General features: G+C 44.7%; 1 protein-coding gene across 2 annotated transcripts in view; it reads right to left on the bottom strand.

The window, feature by feature from the left end:
* Positions 1-22059, bottom strand: part of drosha (ribonuclease 3 drosha) — a 277020-nt gene extending 254961 nt beyond the window's left edge. The window contains exons 1-3 of one of the 2 annotated variants that reach the window (XM_037413695.2): positions 21366-22059; positions 14039-14289; positions 6220-6312 (exon numbers count right to left, since the gene is read on the bottom strand). In XM_037413695.2, coding sequence (XP_037269592.2) covers positions 6220-6310 — 91 coding nt within the window. In that variant the 5' untranslated portion in view covers positions 6311-6312; positions 14039-14289; positions 21366-22059. Of the gene's footprint in view, positions 1-6219; positions 6313-14038; positions 14290-19639; positions 20137-21365 lie in introns of those variants that run through there. The other variant, XM_075879566.1, reaches the window with a different exon arrangement.
* Between the last annotated feature and the right edge of the window lie 2082 nt (positions 22060-24141).

Genomic DNA, 24141 nt, shown 5'->3' with positions numbered 1-24141 from the left:
ACTAAAGTGCAGAGCCTGGCGGCACAGAGTTCGAGTGGTCGGAAGCGTCAGTGCCTTGGATAACGCGTCAAGGAGCAAAGCGATCCATGGGTCAATGCGTTATGCAGAAGAGATGGTGCCCACGTCAAGAGCTGACGTGTTGTCTGAGGAAATAGATGCAATGTCAGGGGATAGAGGGGATGGTGAAAGCAAGGTATGCTTGTGGTTGCCGAGCAGCAAAGTGGCACTTCTTGAGGTTGAGTTGGAACTGAGCATTCTTTAGGCATGTGAGGACGTGTTTCAGGCGCTCGAGATGTGTTGCAAAGTCTGTCGCAAAGACGACAATATCGTCGAGATAGCAGAGTTATATCTGCCACTTCAAACCCCGAAGAATGGAGTCCATTATGCGCTCGAAGGTGGCAGGCGCACTGCAGAGACCGAAGGGCATGACATTAAACTGATATAAACCGTCGAGTGTCTCAAAGGCTGTTTTTGGTCGATCGGCATCTGCAAGGGGCACGTGCCAGTACCCTGAACGAAAATCTAACAAAAAAAAACTTGCCGCCTAGTGAAGTATCAAGGGCATCATCAATCTTGGGTAAAGGGTACACGTCTTTTCGAGTGATCCTATTTAGGCGCCGCAGAAGCAAATGGAACCATCTTTTTTTTTTTTTTTAACGAGCACTACAGGTGAGGCCCATGAACTTTGTGAAGGTTGAATGACACCACGTTGCAGCATAACGTCCCCCTGTTCGGTAATAACTTGCATTCTGCTGCAGAAACACAGTATGGTCGCTGCCGAATCGATGTAATAAAAAGTGGCAGAAGTGCGGCCAAGTGCAGGTTGAACAACATGGAAAGATTCGCGGTACTGGTACAGCAATTGGAGGAGTTCAGATCGTTCAGATGGTGACAGTTCGTCTGCGATCGCCGAATCGAATACTTTTCAAGCCTGTACATCACAGTGGTTAAAATTAAAAGCACTGACAGCAGGAGGAAAGGACGGAGGAAAGAAAGGACGGAGGAAGGAGGAAAGAGCAGGAGGAAAGGACGAAAAATTCGGCAATGTAGCGGTCTTCCACAATGGTGAGTAGGGCAGTGCAGGCGGTTATAAGATTCACTGCATGTAACGACACCATATCAAGCGGTGTCGTCACTTTTTGGAGCTTGCAGCAAAGTTTGGCGTCTATAACGGACATGGCGGCACCGGTATCTACAAGAGCGTATGCATGGGTGCCGTCTACAAAAACTTCAACAATATTTGACAGCAAAGTTCGAGGACTTGAGCGTTTCGATAGTGCAGTTCTCGCCTCCTGAACTGCGACGGCTAGTTTCCTTCATTTCGAGAAGCTGGTCGTGTGCGCATGGGTGACAAGGAGCGACGATTGGGTGAAGGTGGGCGATCTGATGAAGTTTCCGGAGAGTCACGTGAAGACGTGCTTGACTGATGATCCGAACTTTTGTAACCAGAAGGAAGTCGGTCCGTGTAGTTGCTCCGTGATCGGACGTCTGTGTAGCCGGGCATGCAACGACAGCAGTATCGGGCAATATGGCCAGGGCCGCCACATGCAAAACAGATCAGCCGGTTATCGTGCGTTCGCCAAGCATTTGCAGTGAGGGGCACCGCCCATGTGGGGTACAGCCGAGTCGAGGCTATGATAGAGAGGGGAGGAGCCCATGCGACGGACGTCTGAGTAGGAGCGGGGACATGCGGCAGTATATTCAACGGCGAGAGCTGATGTGGATGCTGCCTCATTAGTGCGTCAGCGTAAGTAAGAAGCGCGGCGACAACGTGCTGCTCAAAGGGCACTGGCATAGCCTTGGCAAGCTGGTCCTGAAGCACATGTTGGAATATGGGAGCCAACGGTGTCGGTGGTCGCACTTGCTGCTGCTGCGGGAGCTCTTGGCACTGAAAAAACGGCAAGAGAGAGAGATGACATGCGACCACCTCACGCACAAAGTATTTCATTTGCACTAGAAGGCAGAAGTGATCACGGACAGCGTCCATGCAGTGAGTAGTTGGTTAGGCTGAAATGGACGACGAGTGAGATCTCACAGTCGCAAATTGGTCGTAGCTCTGGCACAGAGTTACCGCTTCAGACACCGTGCCAGTAGACTTCGCAAAGAGCATTCAAAACACGTCGTCGTTGACACCTTTCACAATGTGCTGAATTTTGACACTTTCGCTCATTGCGGCATCGACGCGCCTGCAGAGATCGAGCATGTCCTCAATATAGGCGGTAAACGTTTCACCTGGTTCTGTGCCCGTGTACGCAGGCGTTGTTCGGCACGCAACTTCCACACGACAGGCCAACCGAAAACGAAGGATATTGCCTGCTTGAAAACGGCCAAGTTTTCGAACTTGGATTCATGGTTTGTATACCACAGCTTTGCCACATTAGCCAAGCAAAAGTTGATGATGCTCAACTTGGCAGCATCATCCCACCTGTTTGGTCCACTGACTTTTTCATAAGACGACAGCCAGTCCTCGACATCCTGGTCTGCGGTGCTCGAAAAGATCGGAGGGTCTCGCTGGTGAACCAAGGACGGGGCAAGCAGCGGCCCCGAGGCGTACTGTCTGTTTGGTAGCGTCAACTTGCATAGTCGACGGCAGGGTGCAGGATTGGAGTTCCAGGGCGTAGGTGATGTGCTTACCCAGCACAATCCACCAAATGTGAAGGGGGTTTATTGAAGGAGCCGAGCAAGAGAATAGTAGCTTGAAAAGAACACAGGCGGACCCAGATGATGGTGCTCGATCGCTGATCTCGTGCCTTGTTCTCGTGGTGATAATGGTTTAGCCGATGGTATCAACTTCGTTCTTCTTTATTATAAATTGTATTTTTTCAAGGAGCTGAACATTTGTATTTACACCTGCTATGTCTCGAAAACAGCGATAGAAGTCTACAAAAATAAATAACATTAAGACATGCTGCTATATACCACGATAACTGTTACGCCTTTTCAGGAAACATATTTTTCTTTAATTTAAATTTCTATGCCCATTAACTCTTGAATCTAGATCCTACCCTCTACCCTCCTTCCTTCCTTCCTCCTCCTCCTCCTCCCCCCCCCCCCCACCCCCCCACCCGGCACGCCGCCGCCATTCCGATGAACCCCGCGCCGGTGACCTGCCGCACCCGGCAATTTCGGTACCGTCGCACAGGTCTAGTATAAAGCCAACAGATAACGAAGGCAAGGAAAGCCTAAAGGGTGTTATCTGAGCGATTGACTGAACTGAAGTAATTGTAAAGTACAGTTAAACCTGCCTTTAACAAACCTCCATATAATGAATTCCTCGATGTTACACAGTTTTTCTATTCCCCGCCATTACTCCATAGAAGAACATGTTTTTGCAACGTCTATGTAACAAAAAAACAGCCGGAGATATCCTTGATATAACGAATTTTCTCCACGGACAATCTAGGAATTTTGCCCCCGATTTTGTCACTTGGGCCTGAGCACGCATCTTTCGCGGTTGTCCCACCGTGAACGAAGGGCGAAGCAGCGACTTTCGCGGTTGTCCCACCGTGAACAAAGGGCGAAGCAGCGACGCGCTCATGGCCCCAGCGACTTCGAGGCGAGAGCGAATGCTTGTAATTGTGCGCGGGTGTGCGCGAGGCGGGTAGGTGGGCTAGATGCGCCTCTCGAGCCCGCAAAACACCGTTGTCGCCGCCGCGGGCACATGCGCGGATGTGCCCTCCCCCTCCTTCCAATACAAAAACATAACAAAAGAACTACTTTTGCATTGGCAGTGCCGCTGCAATAAACCGCTCTTCGATTGCTGCAGAAGTCTGAGAACTGCACTTTATGTGACACAGGTGATCCTACTTTGTGTTGTCACGCTTTTAGTTAGCGTCACATATGTAAGGCCATTGTAACACAGGTGATGCTACTTTGCGTTGTCAGGCTTTTAGTTAGCGTCACATATGTGGGGCTGTGCTACATATGAGCGCTTTTCTGCTGTATCCGTGTCGTTCGCTTTTCGTTTTCAACGCAGTGCACGTGTGCATGGTTTCACTGCGTGCGCATGAAATGGCCCTCGACAATGTCCATCTTTGCTTTTTCTTTTCTCTCCGTTTCTCATCTTGTTTTTTTTTTAGATGCGGACAACTGTGTAGTTGATACCGAGGAGATGTCAGGTTACGTGCTGATGGAAACTCTCAGAGACCACGGTGACAATGACAAATCTTTGGATGTCGACTCGTCACACGCTTTGCTGTCTTGCGCTGCGCCGTGAGTTTGCGGGGCTGTAGCCAATTAGCTCTGGCAACACGACGGTGCGTTCAATACAAAAGCAGAAAATCGCTATGCTTTACGAAGTAAGGCTGGCAGCCAGCTCTTTTGCATCTGATATCGCGGAACTCCTACATAATGCAGGTGTAAGCAAATACGACCGCTTTTCACAGTCTCATCATATTGAAAGCGGACTAATGCTTGTCGTGATAGCACGCGTTCCAACGATCACGACCGCGCCATTAAAGGGCCAGTCAACAGGCTCAGACTTTTTTTTACACCCCTCAAAGAAGCTCGGCAATTCGTAGAGTAAACCACGGCGATCATGTCTTCCAAATACAGCGCTGTGTGCCGCAGAGGCCTTCCCCCATATTTAAAAACAATTCCCGCATTCCTTTCCCACGCCTGATCAATCCTCCTTTCACACACAGTGACGTAAAGTCGCCGATCGGCGACTTGACATAGCACGCAGCTCATTGATTGGTCTAAACCAGTAACAACGATGGGCTATACCTTCCCCTCCCTGTGAGGGAGAAGGGTGGCGAGGTTGTGCGAAAATTTGAAACTAGCTGAAACGAATGTTCTAACCAACATATAGCATTTATTCGCAAAGGTCTTGTGGTAGCATGTTCACAAAGCCAAAGTGCAGTTCTCTTTATATTAATTTTTGGCCATCGAGGTTGTTTAGTGGCCCTTTAAAATCGTTCACTGTAGCTACTCAAGTGACACCACCTCCCCTGTTTTTTGATATTCGTTCAACATGAGTGGTTTTTTTTCTGTTTGAGCATTCGACCGCAGTTTTAACATATGGGGGAGTGTTATCATATGCGATCTCCAAGTGAAATACATGGGCTGGCTCATTTTATCTTTGCTTAATCAGCACTGATAACATGGGCTGAGGCATGATAATAATTTGGACTAGTCATGGAACGCGGTGGCGATGGCAAAAGCCCTTTGAGAGTGTCCATATCATTGCTATCTCAATAATAATGCAGTTTTTCACCACTAAATAAGCATTTTGGATGAGCTCTGCCTATGGTTCCCCTTTTGTTTAGTTTGTGCGTCTACTTTTCCAATTTTTGCACCAAACCTGCACATAATAAAATACTCTTTATAACAAATCTTTTGGGGAATTCGTTTATTTCGTTATATCCAGGTTTAACTGTAAAAGTAAATGAAAGCAGATATAAGAATAAGGCAGAAGTGAGTGAATGATGTTCTCTTTACACTCTTTCTTTATTGTTCATATCAACGGCTGTGCCACCCACGAGACGACCCATTGAATCGATGGCACTGTATATCTGTTTCTTGCTGGTGTATATTATTTCTAGCTGGTGTTTCATTTGACCTTTACCGTACCTTCGTGCACAAGAGATGCAATGGCTCTGCCATTGTAAGCATGAACTTTCTATGCATAGAATGAAGTGCTAACACAACAAATAATGTCATTTTAAAAATGTACGGCATATAAAACGTCCAACTTCCTTGCATTGACCTATGGTCATTTTATAATCATCCAGCCCGAGCACTAGTTGCACCATAGAGTATTCAAACACACAGGATGTTTTTTTTTTTAATACAATAATAATCTTTTGTCTTCTCTTGTCTTTGCCAAGAGAACTCTATGACAAGGTGCAAATACTTTGCCACAGCTGAAGTGACACCAATGTAACAAATGAAAAAACTGGACTAATCATCGAGACTAACAAAGACTTGCTAACTTCTTAATTATATACTGGAGGGCAGCTTTTCATATGAGGAAGTTAAAGGCTATCCCAATATTCGGTGAACAATTTTTTTTTCACCAGTAACCAGCTCAGATAATGCGCAAAGAATAAGCAGTTTACTTGTGTGTTTCAGATGATGTGCCCCTTTTTTTCTCGACCTGCTTCTGATTTGACGTGACTTGACAGAACAACAGGTTAGATAAGAAATTCAGCATGTGTTTGTTTCTATACAATTAATGTGCTCATTTTGTTTTGTTTTTTTAACAAAGGAATAACTTACTAGGCAATGAAGAAATTGAAACAACCGGGACGCATGATGTGCTCCAACGTGGCTGCGCCTGCAATGACAGCTGCCCTTGTGAATGAAGCATACCTGCGTAAAGGATAAAATACTATTACTGGTCAACTATGGTCACAGGAAGAGCGCATTAAACGGAAATGGTGTTGCCATATTTTTTATGTACAATGCACTAAAATATTCACTGGTGCATAAAACACCAAACATTCTGCCGATGCAATGATGCATCACAGAGAATTAAAGGGTAAAAGAGGCAGTACCATATCAGTTTCAGTTTACCGTATTTTTGCACGTATAACCCACCCCTGCATATAATCCACACCCCCACTTTCAGCTCACCGAGAAAGAAAAAAGAATCCTCGCGTATTTGTGCAGTTGTGCACAAATTGTAATTGTGCAGTTGCCTGGAGTTACCGTATTTTCAAGTGTAGAACACCCCTTCTTCACCCTTCTTTTTGCATTTTCTCTGGGATAGTGTGTACAAGGTAATTTCATAAGTTTTAGGCATGGCATCTACAACTCAGTGATTTCAATATGACCACCTCAGGCACAAAGCACCATGTACTAGAAAGCCTGCATATGAGTTTCAATGCTGTGCGCATGTTTGCATGAACTGCATGATGTAATAAATGAAAAAATGCAAGGAATATTTTGTCATGCTGTCCACCTGCTTGGTGAACATTGGTTCAGTTCACACGATGAGCGTTGTGAAGACTGCAGTGAACTGTCGCTTCGAGTTGATCAAACACCCTTGCTATGAGGTGATACCTGGCACCCATTTACTAGCTTTTCTCAAAGTTGTAAAAAGATTTTATTGCTGGGTGGCATACGAACGTTACTTCAGAAGTGGTAAAAATGTATTGAAGTGTAGGAAGATTTATATTAAAATGTGACGCTCTTGTTTTGTTTGTGTCGTCATTATAAGTTGGTCTTGCCAGAAGCTAATTACCTGTAAGGTGCACCTATATATAGCTTGGTTGGTATAATGAAGTGTGGTTATGCTCATTTTACATTTGCCGTAATATGAACTCGAACAGAGTACTGAATTTGTATAAACATACATAATTCTTATCAACAACAAATTCTTCCAGTATCAACTTGGAGCTGTCACTCCCATAAGGTGTAGTTAAGTTATATTTATTGCACTTCACTTGAAGCCATCGAAAGCTGGCAGGTCTACTGCTGCATTGGTTAGGATTTGCCAACTTTATGATGATAATGCAAACCAAGTGGTGGTCTTCGTGTGTGTGCATGTGGGGGTAGGTAGCGGGCCATAAAACACAACTGCTAAACATCGTCGTGCCTTTTTAGAAATTTATCTTTTGTTTCATGGGAGAAATATCTTGCTTAGAGAACAGCTGAACTATTACAACAAATATTCGTGACGATAGTTGCCTTTACCTTGGTTGTGACCTCTGCGGCTATACAGTGCTGTCTATACTAAAGTGTGATGAATCGAAGTCGTCTTCTATGTCTGTGCTGTTATTATTATTCAAAGATTGACGCTCAGATTAATCGGAATCCACCAAAACTTGCCGTTTTATTTGCCCGTTTAGTTATGGCGTCGACATCAAACGTCGACGCCATAACTGAAATCACGAGCACTCACCTCTCTGACTACAAAGGAGCTCTTAAAGTCTCCTCGTGGTAAAGAAAAAAAAGTTACCGTATTTTCGCGCGTATAACCGGCACCAAAAACACAAAAATTTCAGTGGCAAAGTGGAGGTGCGGATAATACGCGGGGTTTTTCCTATAGTGCTGCTTCACAGCAATGCGTGTTGTGCTGTGAAGCCCCTTAACAGCGTAGCGAAGGCTACGGAAGCGGTTTCCGCAAATTCGTGTTGCTCCGCAAGTAGCACGGCAGCTTGCGGCCGATTTTGGTTTCGCTTGCTTGCATCGTTGAAGCGTTTAGAAAAACATTTGGGGAAAGGCAATTCGATTGTTCAGTCTAAAATCTAAATGTCACACCACAACTATATTTTTTGGACGTTCGCGGCCGCTCAGTGACCCTCCACATGTCCCTACGTCACGAACGCCATGTTTACTTTTGGAAAGGGCTTGCCAAAAAGGTGGTGCTGTCTAGGAAAGTTCCATAATAAATAAAGTAAGTTCCATAATAAATAAAGCAGTATTTATTTCAGCAAGGCAAATGAGATGTTGTAGTGCCTATAGAGATATTATCAGTAAATTAATGTACTACTTTTTGATGCGGTAGCAGGCATGCATTCCGGTTCTGTTGTTTCCAGGGTGCTGTTACAGTGTACTAGAAGGGGTAGTGCTGTCAAGTTGTCGCCGAGTGTGAGCGCTCTTTACCTCACTGATACCGCTAGTTCTCCACATCTCGACCCATTCGCCAAGCCTAAGTCGATCTGTTCTGTCACCATGAGTAGCGTACGGCGGCAGGCCTTCACGGCACAGCAAAACCTTAAGATCATCGCCGTCGCCGAGGAATTTAAAAATCGCGAAGCGGAAAGACGGCACGATGTGGACAAGTCCTGCGTGCGACTGTGGAGAAAGAAGAAAGAGAGCCTACAAGCTGCGCACCGCGACCGTAGGTCATTTCGTGGCCCCAAGAACGGTGCCTACCCTGAGCTGGAGGCAGAGCTAGTAAAGTTCATCGAAGATGTGAGAAGAAGGGGTCACGCCGTATCGACAGAGATGGCCCAAGTGGAAGCGCGGCGACTTTCGAGGGAGCTCGGCCTACCTCACGAGTTCCGTGCAAGCCGCGGATGGCTGCACCGCTTTATGAAGCGGCAAGGGCTCTCAATCAGACGGCGGACTACAATATGTCAACACTTGCCGGCTTCTTATGAGGAGAAGCTGCCCAAGTACGAGAGATATGTAATTGGCCTGCGAAAGCAGCACAATTACATTTTCTCGCAAATCGGCAATGCGGATGAAACTCCTGTTTATTTTGAAATGCCATTGGACACAACGATTGAGAAGACGGGCCGCAGTTCGGTGAGCGTGCTGACCGGCGGGAACACGAAACTGCGCATCACAGTCTTGCTTTGTGCCCTCGCCGACGGCACGCAACTGCGACCGTACGTCATCTTGAGAAGGAAAACTCTACCAAAGGTTCAGTTGCCTGCCGGTGTGGTGGTGCGTGCACACGATAACGCGTGGATGAACAGTGACTTGTTCGCAGACTGGATCAAGACGGTATGGGAGAAGAGGCCCGGTGCGATGCTCGCAAAGTGGTCCATGCTCATCCTTGACTCGTTCGGCGGCCACACAACTGAGGAAGTGAAGGACCGCCGTTCACGCAACGGCACCGACTTAGTTGTTATACCCGGTGGAATGACGTCAATGTTGCAGCTTCTAGATGTGTCGCTTAACAAGCCCTTCAAAGCGCATGTCAAGCGCTATTACGCCGAGTGGATTGCCGAAGGCTGCTACAACTTGACGCCGACAGGACAAGTCTGAAGGCCTGATATTGCCCTATTCTGCAAGTGGATAGCCGAGGCATGGAAGGCCATTCCAGGTGAGATGACGCGAAAAAGTTTCAAGAAATGCTGCATCACAAACAACATGGACGGAACCGAAGATGACCTTGTGCATAATAGTGAGGACTGCGGCTCAAGTGATAGCTCTAGCGAGAGCAGCGACAGTGAGTGAATTGTGACTGGCCTTTCAGAGAGCGTATTCTGCTTGCTAAATAAAGCTTTTTCTGTCTACATATGTACTATGTTGCTTGAGCAGTAGCTTTTGTACAGCCTTTCCTGTATATCAAATGTGCGGGCAATACGTGATTTTTTTTTTCTTTCTCGGTGAGCTAAAAGTGGGGGTGCGGATTATATGCTGGGGTGGGTTATACGCGTGAAAATAAGGTATACAGAGTGGTCAGTGAATGGTTGTGCAGCGCGAGCAGTCGTGTTTTTACTAGAAGACGCTGGCTGCGTCAGCCTTGCGAGGCGAGAGAGGGAAGCGACAGTTTTGAGGGCGTCTTCCTGGGCCGGCACAAGATGAGAGCATGTGAAGTGGGGGTGTGGACGGCACCGCCGCCAAAACGCGACATTGTGCGACTAAGAAATGCTTCTCATCAAAATATCATCATGATCTAGCCATCTGAAGTAGCAAGAACATGATATATTCCTATATTCCCCCTGTTCCCATATTAGGAAACTCAAGAAGTTCCTTAATATGGCATCTTGAAAAACAAAAACTACAGCGTTGAAATGAAAGCTCATCTACTGTACTTACTAGCGTCATGAACGCACTTTTTTTTTCTAAAAAAATCGAAGCAAAGTGGAGGGTGCGTTTTATATGCGGGGTAAATTTTATAAAAACTTTTTCGGGAGGAGCAAAAAAATGCGGTAATGCAAAAAAAAAAAGGGGGGGGTAGGTTGCTTAGCCTTTCGCAATTGACATACATGTACACTGTTTGGAAACGGCTTCTTTGTTGCACTTTACTCATCTTCAGTGGTTGATGGCACAATTTTCTGCAAGCTGTCCCCGCACCGCCCACGCACGCCATAAAAGCGTTTTGCGGCTATCTTTTCTCGTAATCCTTTAACCGCAACAGTGGTGCCTGCTGTGATCTCGACGGGCACCCAAAAGCGTGCGCTACAGTGAACTCTCAATTGAGTGAACTTCATGGGACCCAAGGAAATAGCTCACTTAACCGATTGATTGATTGATATGTGGGGTTTAACGTCCCAAAACCACCATATGATTATGAGAGACGCCGTAGTGGAGGGCTCCGGAAATTTCGACCACCTGGGGTTCTTTAACGTGCACCCAAATCTGAGCACACAGGCCTACAACATTTCCGCCTCCATCAGAAATGCAGCCGCTGCAGCCGGGATTCAAACCCGCGACCTGCGGGTCAGCAGCCGAGTGCCTTAGCCACTAGACCACCACGGCGGGGCCTCACTTAACCGAGTTCACTAAGCTTAATATTTACTAGAAGATAGAACAGCACTGGGCACAGCAGACATTTGAGTAAAAAGTGTGAAATGCAATTCATTTTCAGAAGAAATTTGTGATTTTCATTTGCACTGGTGCCCTTAAAGCACAAGAAGAGACAAAGCTTTCCAGAGAGTCTAGGTTTCTGTGCACTGTCTCAGGCACAGCTTGTTGCTGAGACACGAAGTCTCGCAACTTTCTAACATACTCTACTGCTTCGGCTAAAGTTACAAGATTCGAACCAGCCTCAGCCATTACGACTTCCTCGTGGCACTCTTCTTCTGGTTCTGCACAAACCCTCGAAACGATTTCTAAATCAGATACTTCTGCACAAGTGACAAGATTACTGTCACACTGCACATAGTCCTCAAATAAAGCATTACTGTAAATGTCCAGCTGTTGACAGACCTCTGTACACATTCCAGAGTCAATGACCACGCCATGCTCTTCTTCCTGCTCACTGACCTCATTGTGCTCTTCTTGCTCATTTGCATCCTGCATGGATAAAGGCCGGATTTGTGCCAGCAGTTTCTAATTGTAGCCTGTGACACTCGCCACCAGGAGCCTGTCACCATCATGGACGCCTGCCTGACGTTGATGGGCTTATTGTTCCCAATCCTTATATTAATTAAAATCCGCTGCACAAGCCGCCGTTGGTACTTGACCTTCAAGCTTTGTATGATGCCCAAGTCGAGCGGTTGAAGCACGGCGGTGCAATTTGGCGGGAGGTATTCGACACGCACATTGCTCAACTGGAGATCGACAAGATGTGCAGAGCAATTGTCTACAATTAAAAAGAATCTTTCTTTTTGCCTTTGTCATTTCTTCGTTTATGTTCAGCTGCCACTCACTGAAGAGATTCTTGGTCATCCATGCTTTTTGGTTGCTTTTGGGTGCATAAAAGTGAAGGGAAACCTTTGAAACATCGCGATTTTGCGTATTTTTCTACCACTAGTGGCTTGAGCTTGTGGCTGCCCCTGGCATTCCAGCAGATCAGCAAAGTGACCCTTGCTTTCGATTGCTTCCCGCCTTTGCAACTGTCATTTTTGAATGCGAATGTCTTGCCCCCCCCCCCCCCCGGAAGAATCTGATAAAACATACCAGTTTCGTCGGCGTTGTAAATGTCATTGGGTGAATATCCACTTATGATATCCCGTGTTTTTTCGTCCCTCCAGGTTCTCGCTGCTTCATGGTCAGCATCCTTGTTTTCACGCAAATTGCTTTCCACGCGATCCCATGCCTATCCCAAAATCGGATAAGCCATCTGCTACTTGCTTAGAAGCCACGAACATCCAGAAGCAGAACAAATTCTTTTGCTTTGCACTGTATCATCGGGTCGGACACCGGTATCTTTTCGCATCACAGGTTGCAGAGCCATAACGCAACGGCATCATCCACTGCTTTGAAATGTCCCATGCATCGTTTTCTGGTAGGATTGAACGAAGTTTCTCCTTCGAACTTAGATTTTTGTTTGACTATCATTGACGTCGACGGTGCAATTCTGTATTCCTTCGCAACGTCCACTTGCCTTTTCCCGCTGTCCAGACACAAGGATTTTGAGCTTGTCTGACAGAGACAACCGCTTCCTTTTCATTGAACTAATTACAAAAGTAGGCGCACAGCGTGTGAAATTTGTTGATGTTATAAGGGTGCACGGCACGTGAAATGCGCTGTTGTTTCCCGAAATGAAGATGGCCGCACAATATTGACGATGCAGACGAATGCCGAAGAGACGGACAAAAAAAAGAGGGGCGCCGGCGGTGCCGGCGAACTGATGTGCACGTGGCTCATTTTCGTCACCCGCATGGCCGCTATGCCTCGCCAGCGCTGCATGCAAATGCAATGTCGCGCCTCCGTCGATGGATGAGCGATTTAGTGGCGGTATCGGCTATACCAGTGCTGCAGTGCACAAAAATTCATTGAATTGATTTGAAAAATGAGCCTTGGTCCACGAATTAAGTTTGTTTAACTGAAAAATTCACTACTCTGAAATTCGTTTAACTGAAAAATTTTTGCATAGAATACGAACAGATAAAAAAAGACGGGGAACTTGCCCCGCACCGATAAAAAGAAAAACAATACGGCACGCAACAATGAACTAGGGGGGGGGGGGGGGCGAGTTGAGGTGGCCGAGTGGAGTCAGCAGAATTATAAAAAAACGGAAGAGATCCAACGGGTGAGGAGGGGCCAGCTGTCGGTTAGCAGGACTACGGCGGATGAATGTAGGGGGTGCGTTTATTATGCGGGGGGGAAAAAATGTAAATTTTGACTCAAGATGAGGGTACACTTATTATGCGAGTGAGTTCATTACGCGAGTGAATACGGTATATGATGAAGATATGCTTTTTGAAATTTCTTCCAGAATAACCAATCGTGGTTATTTTGAGCACGCAGCTTCCATGAACTCCTCTTACAAAATGCATTGGCAAGCGGCCATGCGATAATTTCCAAGGAATTCTAGACAATGAGCTCTCTTTTTTTTAGTTTTTTCATTAGCCACCTTACGCTCTTTAAAAGCAATTTTAACCTACTTCGAGTTTAGTTACATCCCAAATCGTTTCTTTTATGCAAAAGTAGAGAAACTAAGCTTGTAAAAGCAAGTAAATATAAAAAATATGCAACTTAGGTAAAGACTTGCACTTTTCAAGTAGCATCTCCCCAGAAAGCCCTACACAGGCTTACCATAATGATTAATTTTTAACGGGCCACTTGACTGCTTGATAGGTGTGCAGTTTAAACTGCTCTTTCCTCAATTATAGTATAAGAATTGGATAACTATGCCTAACCATAAGCACTTGCCAGTTGAGTACACCTGTTTGTGTGTTCCAAGCTGTGTCCTCTTTAAGACATAAATGTTTACGATATTAAAGAAAAAAAGATGAGTCATACATACCTGCATCATAGCTTGCCCTGGGTACAGCTCTGTAGGAAATTGGTGGGGGAATGCTTGGAGGGGCAACTGGAAATGGTGGTGCAGCCACTGAGGCTGCCCAGTGAGGTATGCTGGCTATTGCAGGGTTGGCTGCATGATAAAAAGCTGCAGCCTGAGCACCTATCTGCTGCTGCTGTTGTTGCTGCGGATTGCAAGATGTTAGGGCTGCATGGACCAGAGCTCTTGAAGACCCTTGACTACCCAGGGTGATCCTGCAGCAAGAGGTAGTGAAAAAGGACGCTATTAGACAGCATGAACACCTATTTTAGAGTCTAATTTACTGATAGCATACACTTTGCATGCTTACATAGTGTGCTCTTGAGAACTTTGATAGGTGGCTTATAATATTGCTAAAATGTAATTCATGTAAATTTGTCATGGCAATTGACCAGATATACTATTTATCACTCAATCTGTAGTTCTTTTCTCAAAAAAACAGTGCCATATATTCAAATCAACATGGTATCCTTATTTCACTTTTTGGATCAAAAAGATAGCTCGATGATGGCTTCACTACATGACTGAAGTGTTCTGCAAAACAAAAAAATGTTTTTCAGGGCTCGATAAAAAAGTGAACTAAACAGCACAAGAACATGTCTGTGAAGAGTGGTTACTTTTCCAAAGATCCTAACACAGTCAGTGAGTCATCTTAGTATGATAGGCCTTGAAACAAAGCACGGCACAAAGGCCAACTCGGCACTGTTTCCACTAGTATTGTTTTTTTCCTTACTAGAAATTTACCGAAAAACTCTAGAAATCTTTCATCTGATGAGCAGCCATGGAATCCTTTGCTTTTACATGAGCTTTCATAGCCTTGTTTCACAAATGCAGCCATGTTTTGTGCAACGATATCAGAGGCAGCAATACAATGAAAGCTGCGAGCACAAAATGGACAAATGTAATCATCGAGCCAAAAGGCACAACTACGATGAATACTGCCGTCACTAGTTCCCTTTATGACAAATATTTGTTGACGACCACTATAAGCATCATCAGTCATTTGTGTACGAATTCTCATGACGTCTATACTCAACAGCCGAAAAAGATATGGCCACATTCTCTGGACTCCCGATAATAGCGATCATGAAAATGATCCTGTTAAGAGCAATAAAGCATGACACTAAATAAAATAAAAGAAAGAATCTTTTCAGACATCTGCACAAACATTTTTCAGAAAAGAGCCAATTGACACAAGTGTGCTAGTATCACATAGTCCCCGTTTCCTCAATCACAATTATATGTGACATCGACTAAACAACACACAAACTCGTTGCACTCAACAATATTATGAAATATATTATCTCTATGACATCACATACTTCTGACTTACATCACTGAACAGCTATTCAACCTTGCTAACAAGAAATTTGAAAATTGAAACTGCCTAAAGGAAGTTGTTTAGAAGATATCAGATTACGTACATATCACTACTGTTATTATGATTGCTAAGAAGTTCTGTGGTACCCAAGATAAAATCATCCCCAGAGAATTTGGAATTTGCATTCTTTTACGAGTGCTAAAAGTACAAAATATTAAACAGATTTTAATGAACAGACACATAATGTCAACGCCAACTAAAGAGCTGTTCTTTTTTTTTTTTTTTTAACTGCTAAGGTTGAATGTCAGTCCAAAATAGTTGTTCGACACTGAAAAATAATTGACAAACAAGGTGTTATGCTAGTACAAAAAATCTAAATACTGTGAAAACAAACTCTTCTGGGAGATCACAAGACTGTTGTGGAGTTTAAGCATCAGCTTGCTTATGGACTTGGACTGTTACACGAGAGCTTAAAGCAGGTGACAGCAGCAAAACTCACTTTAAATCGACTTGCCTCACTGCATAAGCAGTTAGAAACTAGGCAGCGAGTCCGATCTGTGTCGGACTCATTTCTTCACCACTGCAAAAGTGGAACACTTTTCTGCTTTACTGTAAGCTGCACTTTGGCTGCTCTAGCATGTTAGTATCCTGTTCAAAATTCATAAAGATGGCCCGGATGTGCACAGGGTTCTCCATAAGGAGAAGCCAAGTTTCTCCTCAGCTTTTCCTCCAGTAGAGTCAAAAAGAAAATAACTTTCACAATGGATGCAAAAGTGAAAACTAAGCGTTGACATACTTTTCAAAGACTGCCTGGCTTTATAGAGACAAATATATGAAATAAAGAGTTTTTGGAATGCAACATTCGAAGACCTTGGCTGCCATTATCATCGAAAACATGCATGGACATAACCCTCCAATTTGAAAAATCATGGGATAGGTCCAACCGAGTGAAGGTAGGAGGCAGACTTGGCACCAACCTTGGATGATTAAGGAGGGCCACCCCCTCCTCCTCCTTGTACACATGGCTATGATGTCAGCCAAACTGTCGGCAGTAACTCGCATAGATGCAATCGTAATTTACCACATGCTGCATGACCAACATAGCCTCTACAAGAATGCATTCCTTAAGAGTTAGATATGAATGAATATTGCCAAGGATATGAGAATCAGCAGAAGGTGCAGCAGCAGTACGTTGCTTTGTTTCAATGTATCTTGCTTTTGAAGAGCAGGGCAAATCTACTTCTGCCACTACAGTGGCGTTAGCTTATATAGATTCTGCTGCAGCATCTACACAAAACACAGTTGAAAACTTCAACATTGCTTCTTTGCCATGCTCTGCATGCAGAGCTAAAATTCAGTGCGAAATGAAAAGCTCAAAAAAAAGAAACCAGGTGGCATGTATTCACTTCATTCGTTAACAAACAAAAGGTAGAAGTGCCAAAAGCAGCCATGAAAGAAGTAAGGAACCAGTCACTGCAAAAACAGCCTGTTCTGCATGTTGACAATACATAGCAAGTGATCTATTAAGAGCTTGCAGCTGACCAATTGAAGGTCGCAGTTTCTGTCCCTGCTGGTGGCAAGTTATCTTTTTGTCCACTTTTTTATTTTCACATAGCAATCACTACTAACAACATCCCCTATATTTTCCATGGCATCATGGACTGTTAGTTTTCATTATTATTGTGAAGAAAAAAAAAATGAAGCCCTTATATTTACACTTCTTTCCTTCATTCACAGCAAGAGTTTCATTCTGGCAGACATGGTGCTTTCAGGTAGTTATGCGAGGAACTATTGGTCAGCAGTCAGCTTGTAATAAGGGCACATGCTACGTGACGTCAACTGGCAAAAAAAAAAGACAAAGTGTTCCTCACTCGCCATAACGGCTACTGGTGGTCCTGACTGACCCTCCCACATTTAAATGCACATATATATATATATTGTAAAGTGTATGGAGGGATGACCGCAACCGTAGCTCACTTAGTACAGATCGGAGGCATTATTCGAAGGTCGCAGGTTCGGACCCTGCCGGCAGCAAGTTATTTTTTCGTCCACTTTTTCATCTTCACAAATACATTACAATGCATTCCCAGGGACCACAACACCCTTTTTAGCATTCTCAACACCCATGCTCTCATTTAGAGTAACAATCTGAAAATATTTAAAAGGACACTAAAGTAAACAACAATTCACGTCAGAGTGAAAGCTCAATGTATGACAACATCTAAAACGACAATATTATCAACAGCAGTGTCCTACTTACTAAGAAATTAAGGTAAATGCACAAGAATACATGCACCACAGTAAGACATTCTCAAGATGATCCCGATGGCGTCACACAGACCGCCTACATTTAATCACTAGTAATCAATCTAGCTGAACTAAATAAACAACCTTCTGTGCATCAAAAGATGCAATAAATTGCTGCTTGTTCGTTTCTGTTTGATTCATGGAAGAAAGAACTGCCGAACGTTACTATGAGGAATGGTGCGGGTGGTTCGAAAATTCAATTTTCACGTGGTTAAACTGAACAGGTCGTGCCATCTAGCGGGGCCCAGTTGAATGAAAACACGTCTGCTATCTCGGAGCTAATGGCATGAAATTGATTAATGGCAGTTGTTGCAGCTGTGGCTTTCGCTGCCTTTGTTCTTCTGCTACTAGTGTGGGTGGCCGCGCAGTAAAGCCGGGCAACGTTGTGCACGGCAACAGTGACATGAGATGGTCCGCTTCTCGAGGTGGGTCATTTGAAGTGCACTAACTCGATGCGGGCCACTAAAACGCGATTTTATTTCAAAATAAGCCCGTTCTTGGCCCAAAAGTACCACTACGAGGTATCTGGACCTCGTAGTGTTACTACGATCGAGGTTTCAACAATGAACGTTGACTTAATAGTTGCTTTTATTGTCCCTTTAACTCCATGTCAGTACCTCCTCCAGAATCGGGTGCTCATGTAATGTTAAGGTGCATTCGATTCGCCTGCATAACATGAACCAAATGATGAGGTACTGCACCTTGCCATTCATTTCAAAAGGTGCAGCACTGGTTCACGATTTTACTACGCCTTCTACGCCGACAGTTATGGATTGGTGCGGCTGAGCAGATGACGCAGCACTTCTGCGTATGCACCGTGGCCACCTCTACTAACGCGGTGTGTTTTGCCAAGATGTTTGAACCTCATAAACTGTCCACATGTATGGTTCGCCATCAATCAGTGTTAGTTGAACGATCGAAATTAAGCAAATAGAGATAAGGCCTGCACCTTGTTGGCACATCGTCATTTGTTTCGGGTGTCGCGCTGTGCCTGCACCGCTGCACTCTCGCAGCACACTTCCTGAACTTCGCGTACACAGCCGTAAACCGGTTCCAATTGGTTCAGCTGAATCGAATGGACTTTTAGCATACAATGTTTCATTGTCCCGTCCTTCCACATTTTACGGTTCAACACATTTTCTGGGCAGTTATTTTGTAGCAATGCCTTTTCTGAGGCTTTTCTTTGTCATTAAAGTAAGCTTTCCCTTAGTAAATGGTGTGAAACACGAAGGCATTCCTTCCAGGTCTAAGCAGGCGCCATCGGTATGAAAGCAGTAGGGTTTAATGGCACAAGTTCGGTTTTGGTTTCACTCGCAACTGAAAAGGAGGAAACAACAACAATCTTTCGCATAATTGTGCCGTATCTGACCATTCGTGTTAGCCCCTCATGTTTTCAACTCCGGCGTACAGTAACTGCGAAGTTGACGCCAACATCCTAGAATTCCGAAGTGTTACCAAGGGATTGCCCAACTAGATAGCATCCACCAAGAATTATACTAACACATTTTTCACTGGTGTAAAACGTTAATTGTGAATGCGTAACATTCCTCTAATTACTCCTTAAAAATTTACAAGTAATAAAAGTGAATTTTAATATAGATTTGGCTTTGACCAACAGAATCAGTTAGTCGCAAAAGTGGCTAGCACAAGTGCCGAGGTAAACAATATACCACAGGAGCAGCACATGACCGAAAACAAGGGAAAAGCAGCGGAACGAATATATTATGCAGAAATTTCTGCCGAATTAATTTGCCAGGAATACTGCAAGAAAGATTGCAGCGCGATACAACAGCGTCAACAAAAACACGTGCGCTTATCGATAGTCACGAAGGGGGGGGGGGGGGGGATCATCCGACGTTATTCTCAACCACAATTCCTTACGGAAATAAAATCCAATATAACATGAGGGTCAGGACACCAAATATTGTGCGACTCACCCAGACGAATGCATCTTGGACCCTTGCTGCTTGTTAGACTGTAACTTCTAGAAGTCGACCGGGATTCCACAGCTACCGGCGAGCAGCTCGGTTCGCAGTTTTAGTTCACCGCAACGAAATCTTAACGATTAAGTTCCATTTCAGATGCGAACCAACTAAGGCGTCAAATATTGCAGCGGACCAACGTGAAAAGCAAGCACGGCCGCACCGCTGAAGACGAACGAATATGTGCAGGTGGTCGTGGATAGAACAAGGCGGCTAATTTCTGCAGCTCGGTAGGGATCACGGCGCAGCGCCGGCTATGTAAACAAAGCGTCCCACATCCCATGTGACCTCTGTCACTAAACTTTCAACTACTTTCAACCATACATCATCGCAGCATCGTAGACAGTCCACGCAAACAGCTTAAAAGACAGCACCGAGCCCATACTGTCCGCTAAGTGGAATACGTCTGAACAGCTTCCCTAGCTTCCACCACAGAATACCTATATAACTACCACAGCCTCCTAGATTTTCCTTGCCTGTCGGTTTATCGGCGATCACTTGGGAAGCGGCCGTCATCGGAGCTGCGGTGATGGCGCAACTCAAGTAAAATTGTCCTTAAATAGGTTTTTTTACATTTTTGAAGCTTATAAGCAACAAAAGTAACGTAAAATCTGTTAAAAGGCGTACATTTAATTATAACTTACTGTATTGTTTATTCAAAAATTTAAAAAATTGTTGGCGGACTTTTTGTTAGGCGGCGCGACTTACGTATGGTTTAAGGCGCGTTTTTTTAATGTTTACGACTACGCATTAGTATGAGCAGTGGTATGAGTTGGGATCCCACAGTCACTTGTGGGTTAACTATCACTGACAAAGTGTCAGTGATAGTGACTTTTGACATCAGGATGAAATTTTTAGTGCTTTTTGACGGTCATTATGAGATGAACAAAAGAAAAAAAAGAAGCCCGTGTATTTCTAAAGAACGCGTATTGGCGCTACATAAAATATTTAAAAAGAAAGAAGCGCGAACTCAATTTTAGGCATTATTTTTACGTGGTTCAGCTGCACTGTGGAGGACACCATGTAGTGGCGTAGCAAGGGGGTGGCAGACCGGGCACATGCCATCCCCCTCCCCCCTCATAATGAATTTTTTTCTACCATAGAATACATGGCACAAAATGACATATACTCGACCACATATACCTGTCCAGAGCCCATGTCGGATCAAGGACGGAAAGAAATTTCTGCCTGCGACACTGACACCATGTGTGAAAATGCGGAGCTGCCGCTACGGCGACTCTTACGACCATGTCGTGGTTTTTGCAGCTGAAATACCACAAGCTATTATGCATTCACCGATGCACCATGCGATTACGACGTCACTCTTGAAGCTTTGAAAGACGTGCTATTGTTAGGGATAAAAAAATTAAGTCATCATGCATCGCTCGTCGTAGTGATGAAGAAATAAACTGCGATAGGTACTTGAACAAATAATGCTTCATTATAGCAATAACGTCGGTCGTTGCAGTTCTTCAGTTCCTGTGATGAATTGTGCACACGAACTCATGGACTTATGATGTGTGTCGTTGATGAAATGTTGATGTCGTGTCCAAAGACCTTTTCAAACCGAAACCAAAAAAAAGTTCTTTGGAGTTTGCAGGAAAAAGAAGCGCTGTAAAGGGAAATCGTTTTACGGGATAGGCGAAGAGTGTGCACGCTTGCCGTTGGGTTTCGTACTCACGCCAATGGGCAAGTTGGAGGCCCTGGAAACGTCGACAACGCCCGTCCGAGCAGACGATTGTAGAATCAGTCTGCAGTTCTGCCAGCCGGGCAGATGTGAGCGCCAAAATGCCAGTGGGCTTGGCAGCACCTTCTTCGGACGGACTCTCATGCATTTCTGCTTTTTCGTCCAGATTGCCCTGTTGCGGGCGGATGCCGCCGTGGGATTTGCAGATATTGCCTCACCGCAAGACAGTACCATCGCGCATGCGCAGGGACAAGGCCTCGATGGAACATCATCATGGGAAGCTACGCCTCAGGTGTTGTGTCGACGCCATGACGTTCGCAGTGTGACGTCAGCGGGCACTGACCAGCTAGACTATAAAACCAAGGCCCATCTTCAGCGGCCTTTCAGTGGGCTTGGCAGCACCTTCTTCGGACGGACGCTCATGCATTTCTGCTTTTTCGTCCAGGTTGGTGACAAATATCCTGTCTATCAGTCTATTCGTGACGATTCTCTTACTTTGATAGTGCTGCCAAGCCCACAATGTTTGTTTGTTTCGCTGTGTGACTGTTTGATTGTCATTAGATTGCTCTTGTTAGCATCGGGGGACGTGGAGCGGAACCCGGGTCCGTCTTCGGAATCAGAATCCGAGGCTACTGTAAACAGTCAGCTTCTTAGAAAAATCTTAAAAGAGCAAACAAAAACCAATAAGACGCTCACCATGCTTTCTGCCAACCTGAAACAAGTGGAAATAACCATAGGTGGTGTTCAAGAAAGGATAGCGTCGATTGAAAAAGAGCTTCGACGGCTACAAAAATGCGAGGAAAAGCTGGTTGAGCACGAAGCAGCGTGCAAGGGGACGAGGGAACTAGTGAACGAGCTTACGATTAAAGTTGATGACCTTGAAAACCGAAGTCGAAGAAACAACTTGATGATTTATGGTTTAAGTGAAGAATCAAAAGAAGATAACAAATCTCTGCAAGACAGGGTTCAACAACAAGTATTTAAGGACTTACTCAGCGTCGAAGTGAATTCGATAGAGCGCATCCACAGAGGTTTTAAACGTGCTGGGAAACACCGGCCAATTATGTTAAGGCTATTTGATTACTCTGAGAAAACTACAATTATGTCGGCTTGTTTCAAGCTAAAAGGAACACAGATTTACATATCTGAAGATTTTTCCAAGAGAGTTCGCGACTTACGCCGCAGGTTGTGGCATTCGGCAGCAGTGGAAAAAACCAATGGAGCAAAGGTTTCGCTCTTGTTTGATAAACTGAAAGTAGACGATAAAGTTTATATCTGGGACGAGCTTTCAAACCAACGGCTGGAAGTTACACGACGTGATGCGCAGGCCCGGCGGAATCCTGGTCATTCTGCAACAACCCGAGTGAACAAGAGAAGCAGCAGTAAAAAATGACAGCCTGTGAGCAAAATTCTCAGAGTTGTTTCACTGAATGCGCGTAGTGTTGTTAACAAAGCCAGTTCCTTTGAAGACGTTATCTCCTGTTATCAGCCACACGTCTTAGTAATCACTAAGACATGGCTACATGCAGATGTGCAAGATTCGGAAGTCATACCGTCTTCTTACAAGATTAATTCGTAAAGATAGGGAGTCACGTGGGGGAGGAGTAGCAATCGCCATTAAAAACAACGTCGCATTTACTGGTTTGGATGGCATCAACAACCACGAAAGCGTGTGGTGCAGAATTAAATTTCTTGGTAAAAGAATACTTTTAGGGGGCGTGTATCGACCACCGAGTTCTTCGCCCGAATACTTAGAAGCCATTCAAGGCTACCTTGCAGATAATACAAATTCTCGATCCCGGATTATAATAACAGGAGATTTCAACCTACCGGGTATAAACTGGGCTGATTTTTCTTATGATGGCAAAGAATCTCGAAGTGCAGATATACTGATTACGACCGCATTCAACTTCTGCTTACAACAACTAGTTTCTGAGGCTACCAGGGTTGACAGTTCATCATCATCCCTCCTTGATTTGGCACTGGTTCGCAGCTCGTTCCAAGGTTGTTCAGCCAATGTAGAAGAAGGAACATCCGATCACAAGTTGCTTGCTGTGTCATGTCCTGTTTCAGGAACACGTTCATTTACTAGACCGTCGGATACTTTCGTGAGAGATTACACTCATGCGGATGATAACGCTATTTTAGAATACTTGGAATCGCGCTTTGATTATTTTAGCCAAGTTGATGATGTCAATGAAATGTGGTAAAATTTTAGAGAAATTGTTCTCTTTTGCGAGCAAAGATATGTGCCGTTAAAAAAAGAAACGAGTTAATAGGGAATATCTGTGGTTCACGAGAGAAATGATTCATTTGAAACGCAAAATTAAGCGTCAGCGCAAGCGTCGGAACACGAGTGATTTTTCAAGCGTTACTTGTAAATTGCGAGAACTAACGCGATCGGCAAAGGAAAGCTTTTTTCAGATACTCTACCGTCATTCATGAAGAATGAACCCCAATAATTTTGGCGCTATCTGTCAAAAGATAAACGAGGCATTTCAGAGATCAGGGTCGTGGGAGAAAGTATTGTTGACGCGACTACCATTGCCAACAAATTTAATGTCTTTTTCCAGTCCGTTTTTACACGGGCAGCCACGCATGCTCAGTTGCGGTCATATGACTCTGATAGCCTTATGCCAGAAGTGGAAATCACTGAGGATGGAGTCCTTTGCCTTTTACACAAACTAGATGTAAAGAAATCCCCTGGTCCGGACGAACTATCTAATACTTTTTTGAGTAGATATGCTGTTTGGGTGGCAAAATATTTACA

Source organism: Rhipicephalus microplus, chromosome X, assembly GCF_043290135.1.
Source record: "Rhipicephalus microplus isolate Deutch F79 chromosome X, USDA_Rmic, whole genome shotgun sequence".
Taxonomy (NCBI): Eukaryota; Metazoa; Arthropoda; class Arachnida; order Ixodida; family Ixodidae; genus Rhipicephalus; species Rhipicephalus microplus.
This window is presented reverse-complemented; position numbering and strand designations above follow the sequence as displayed.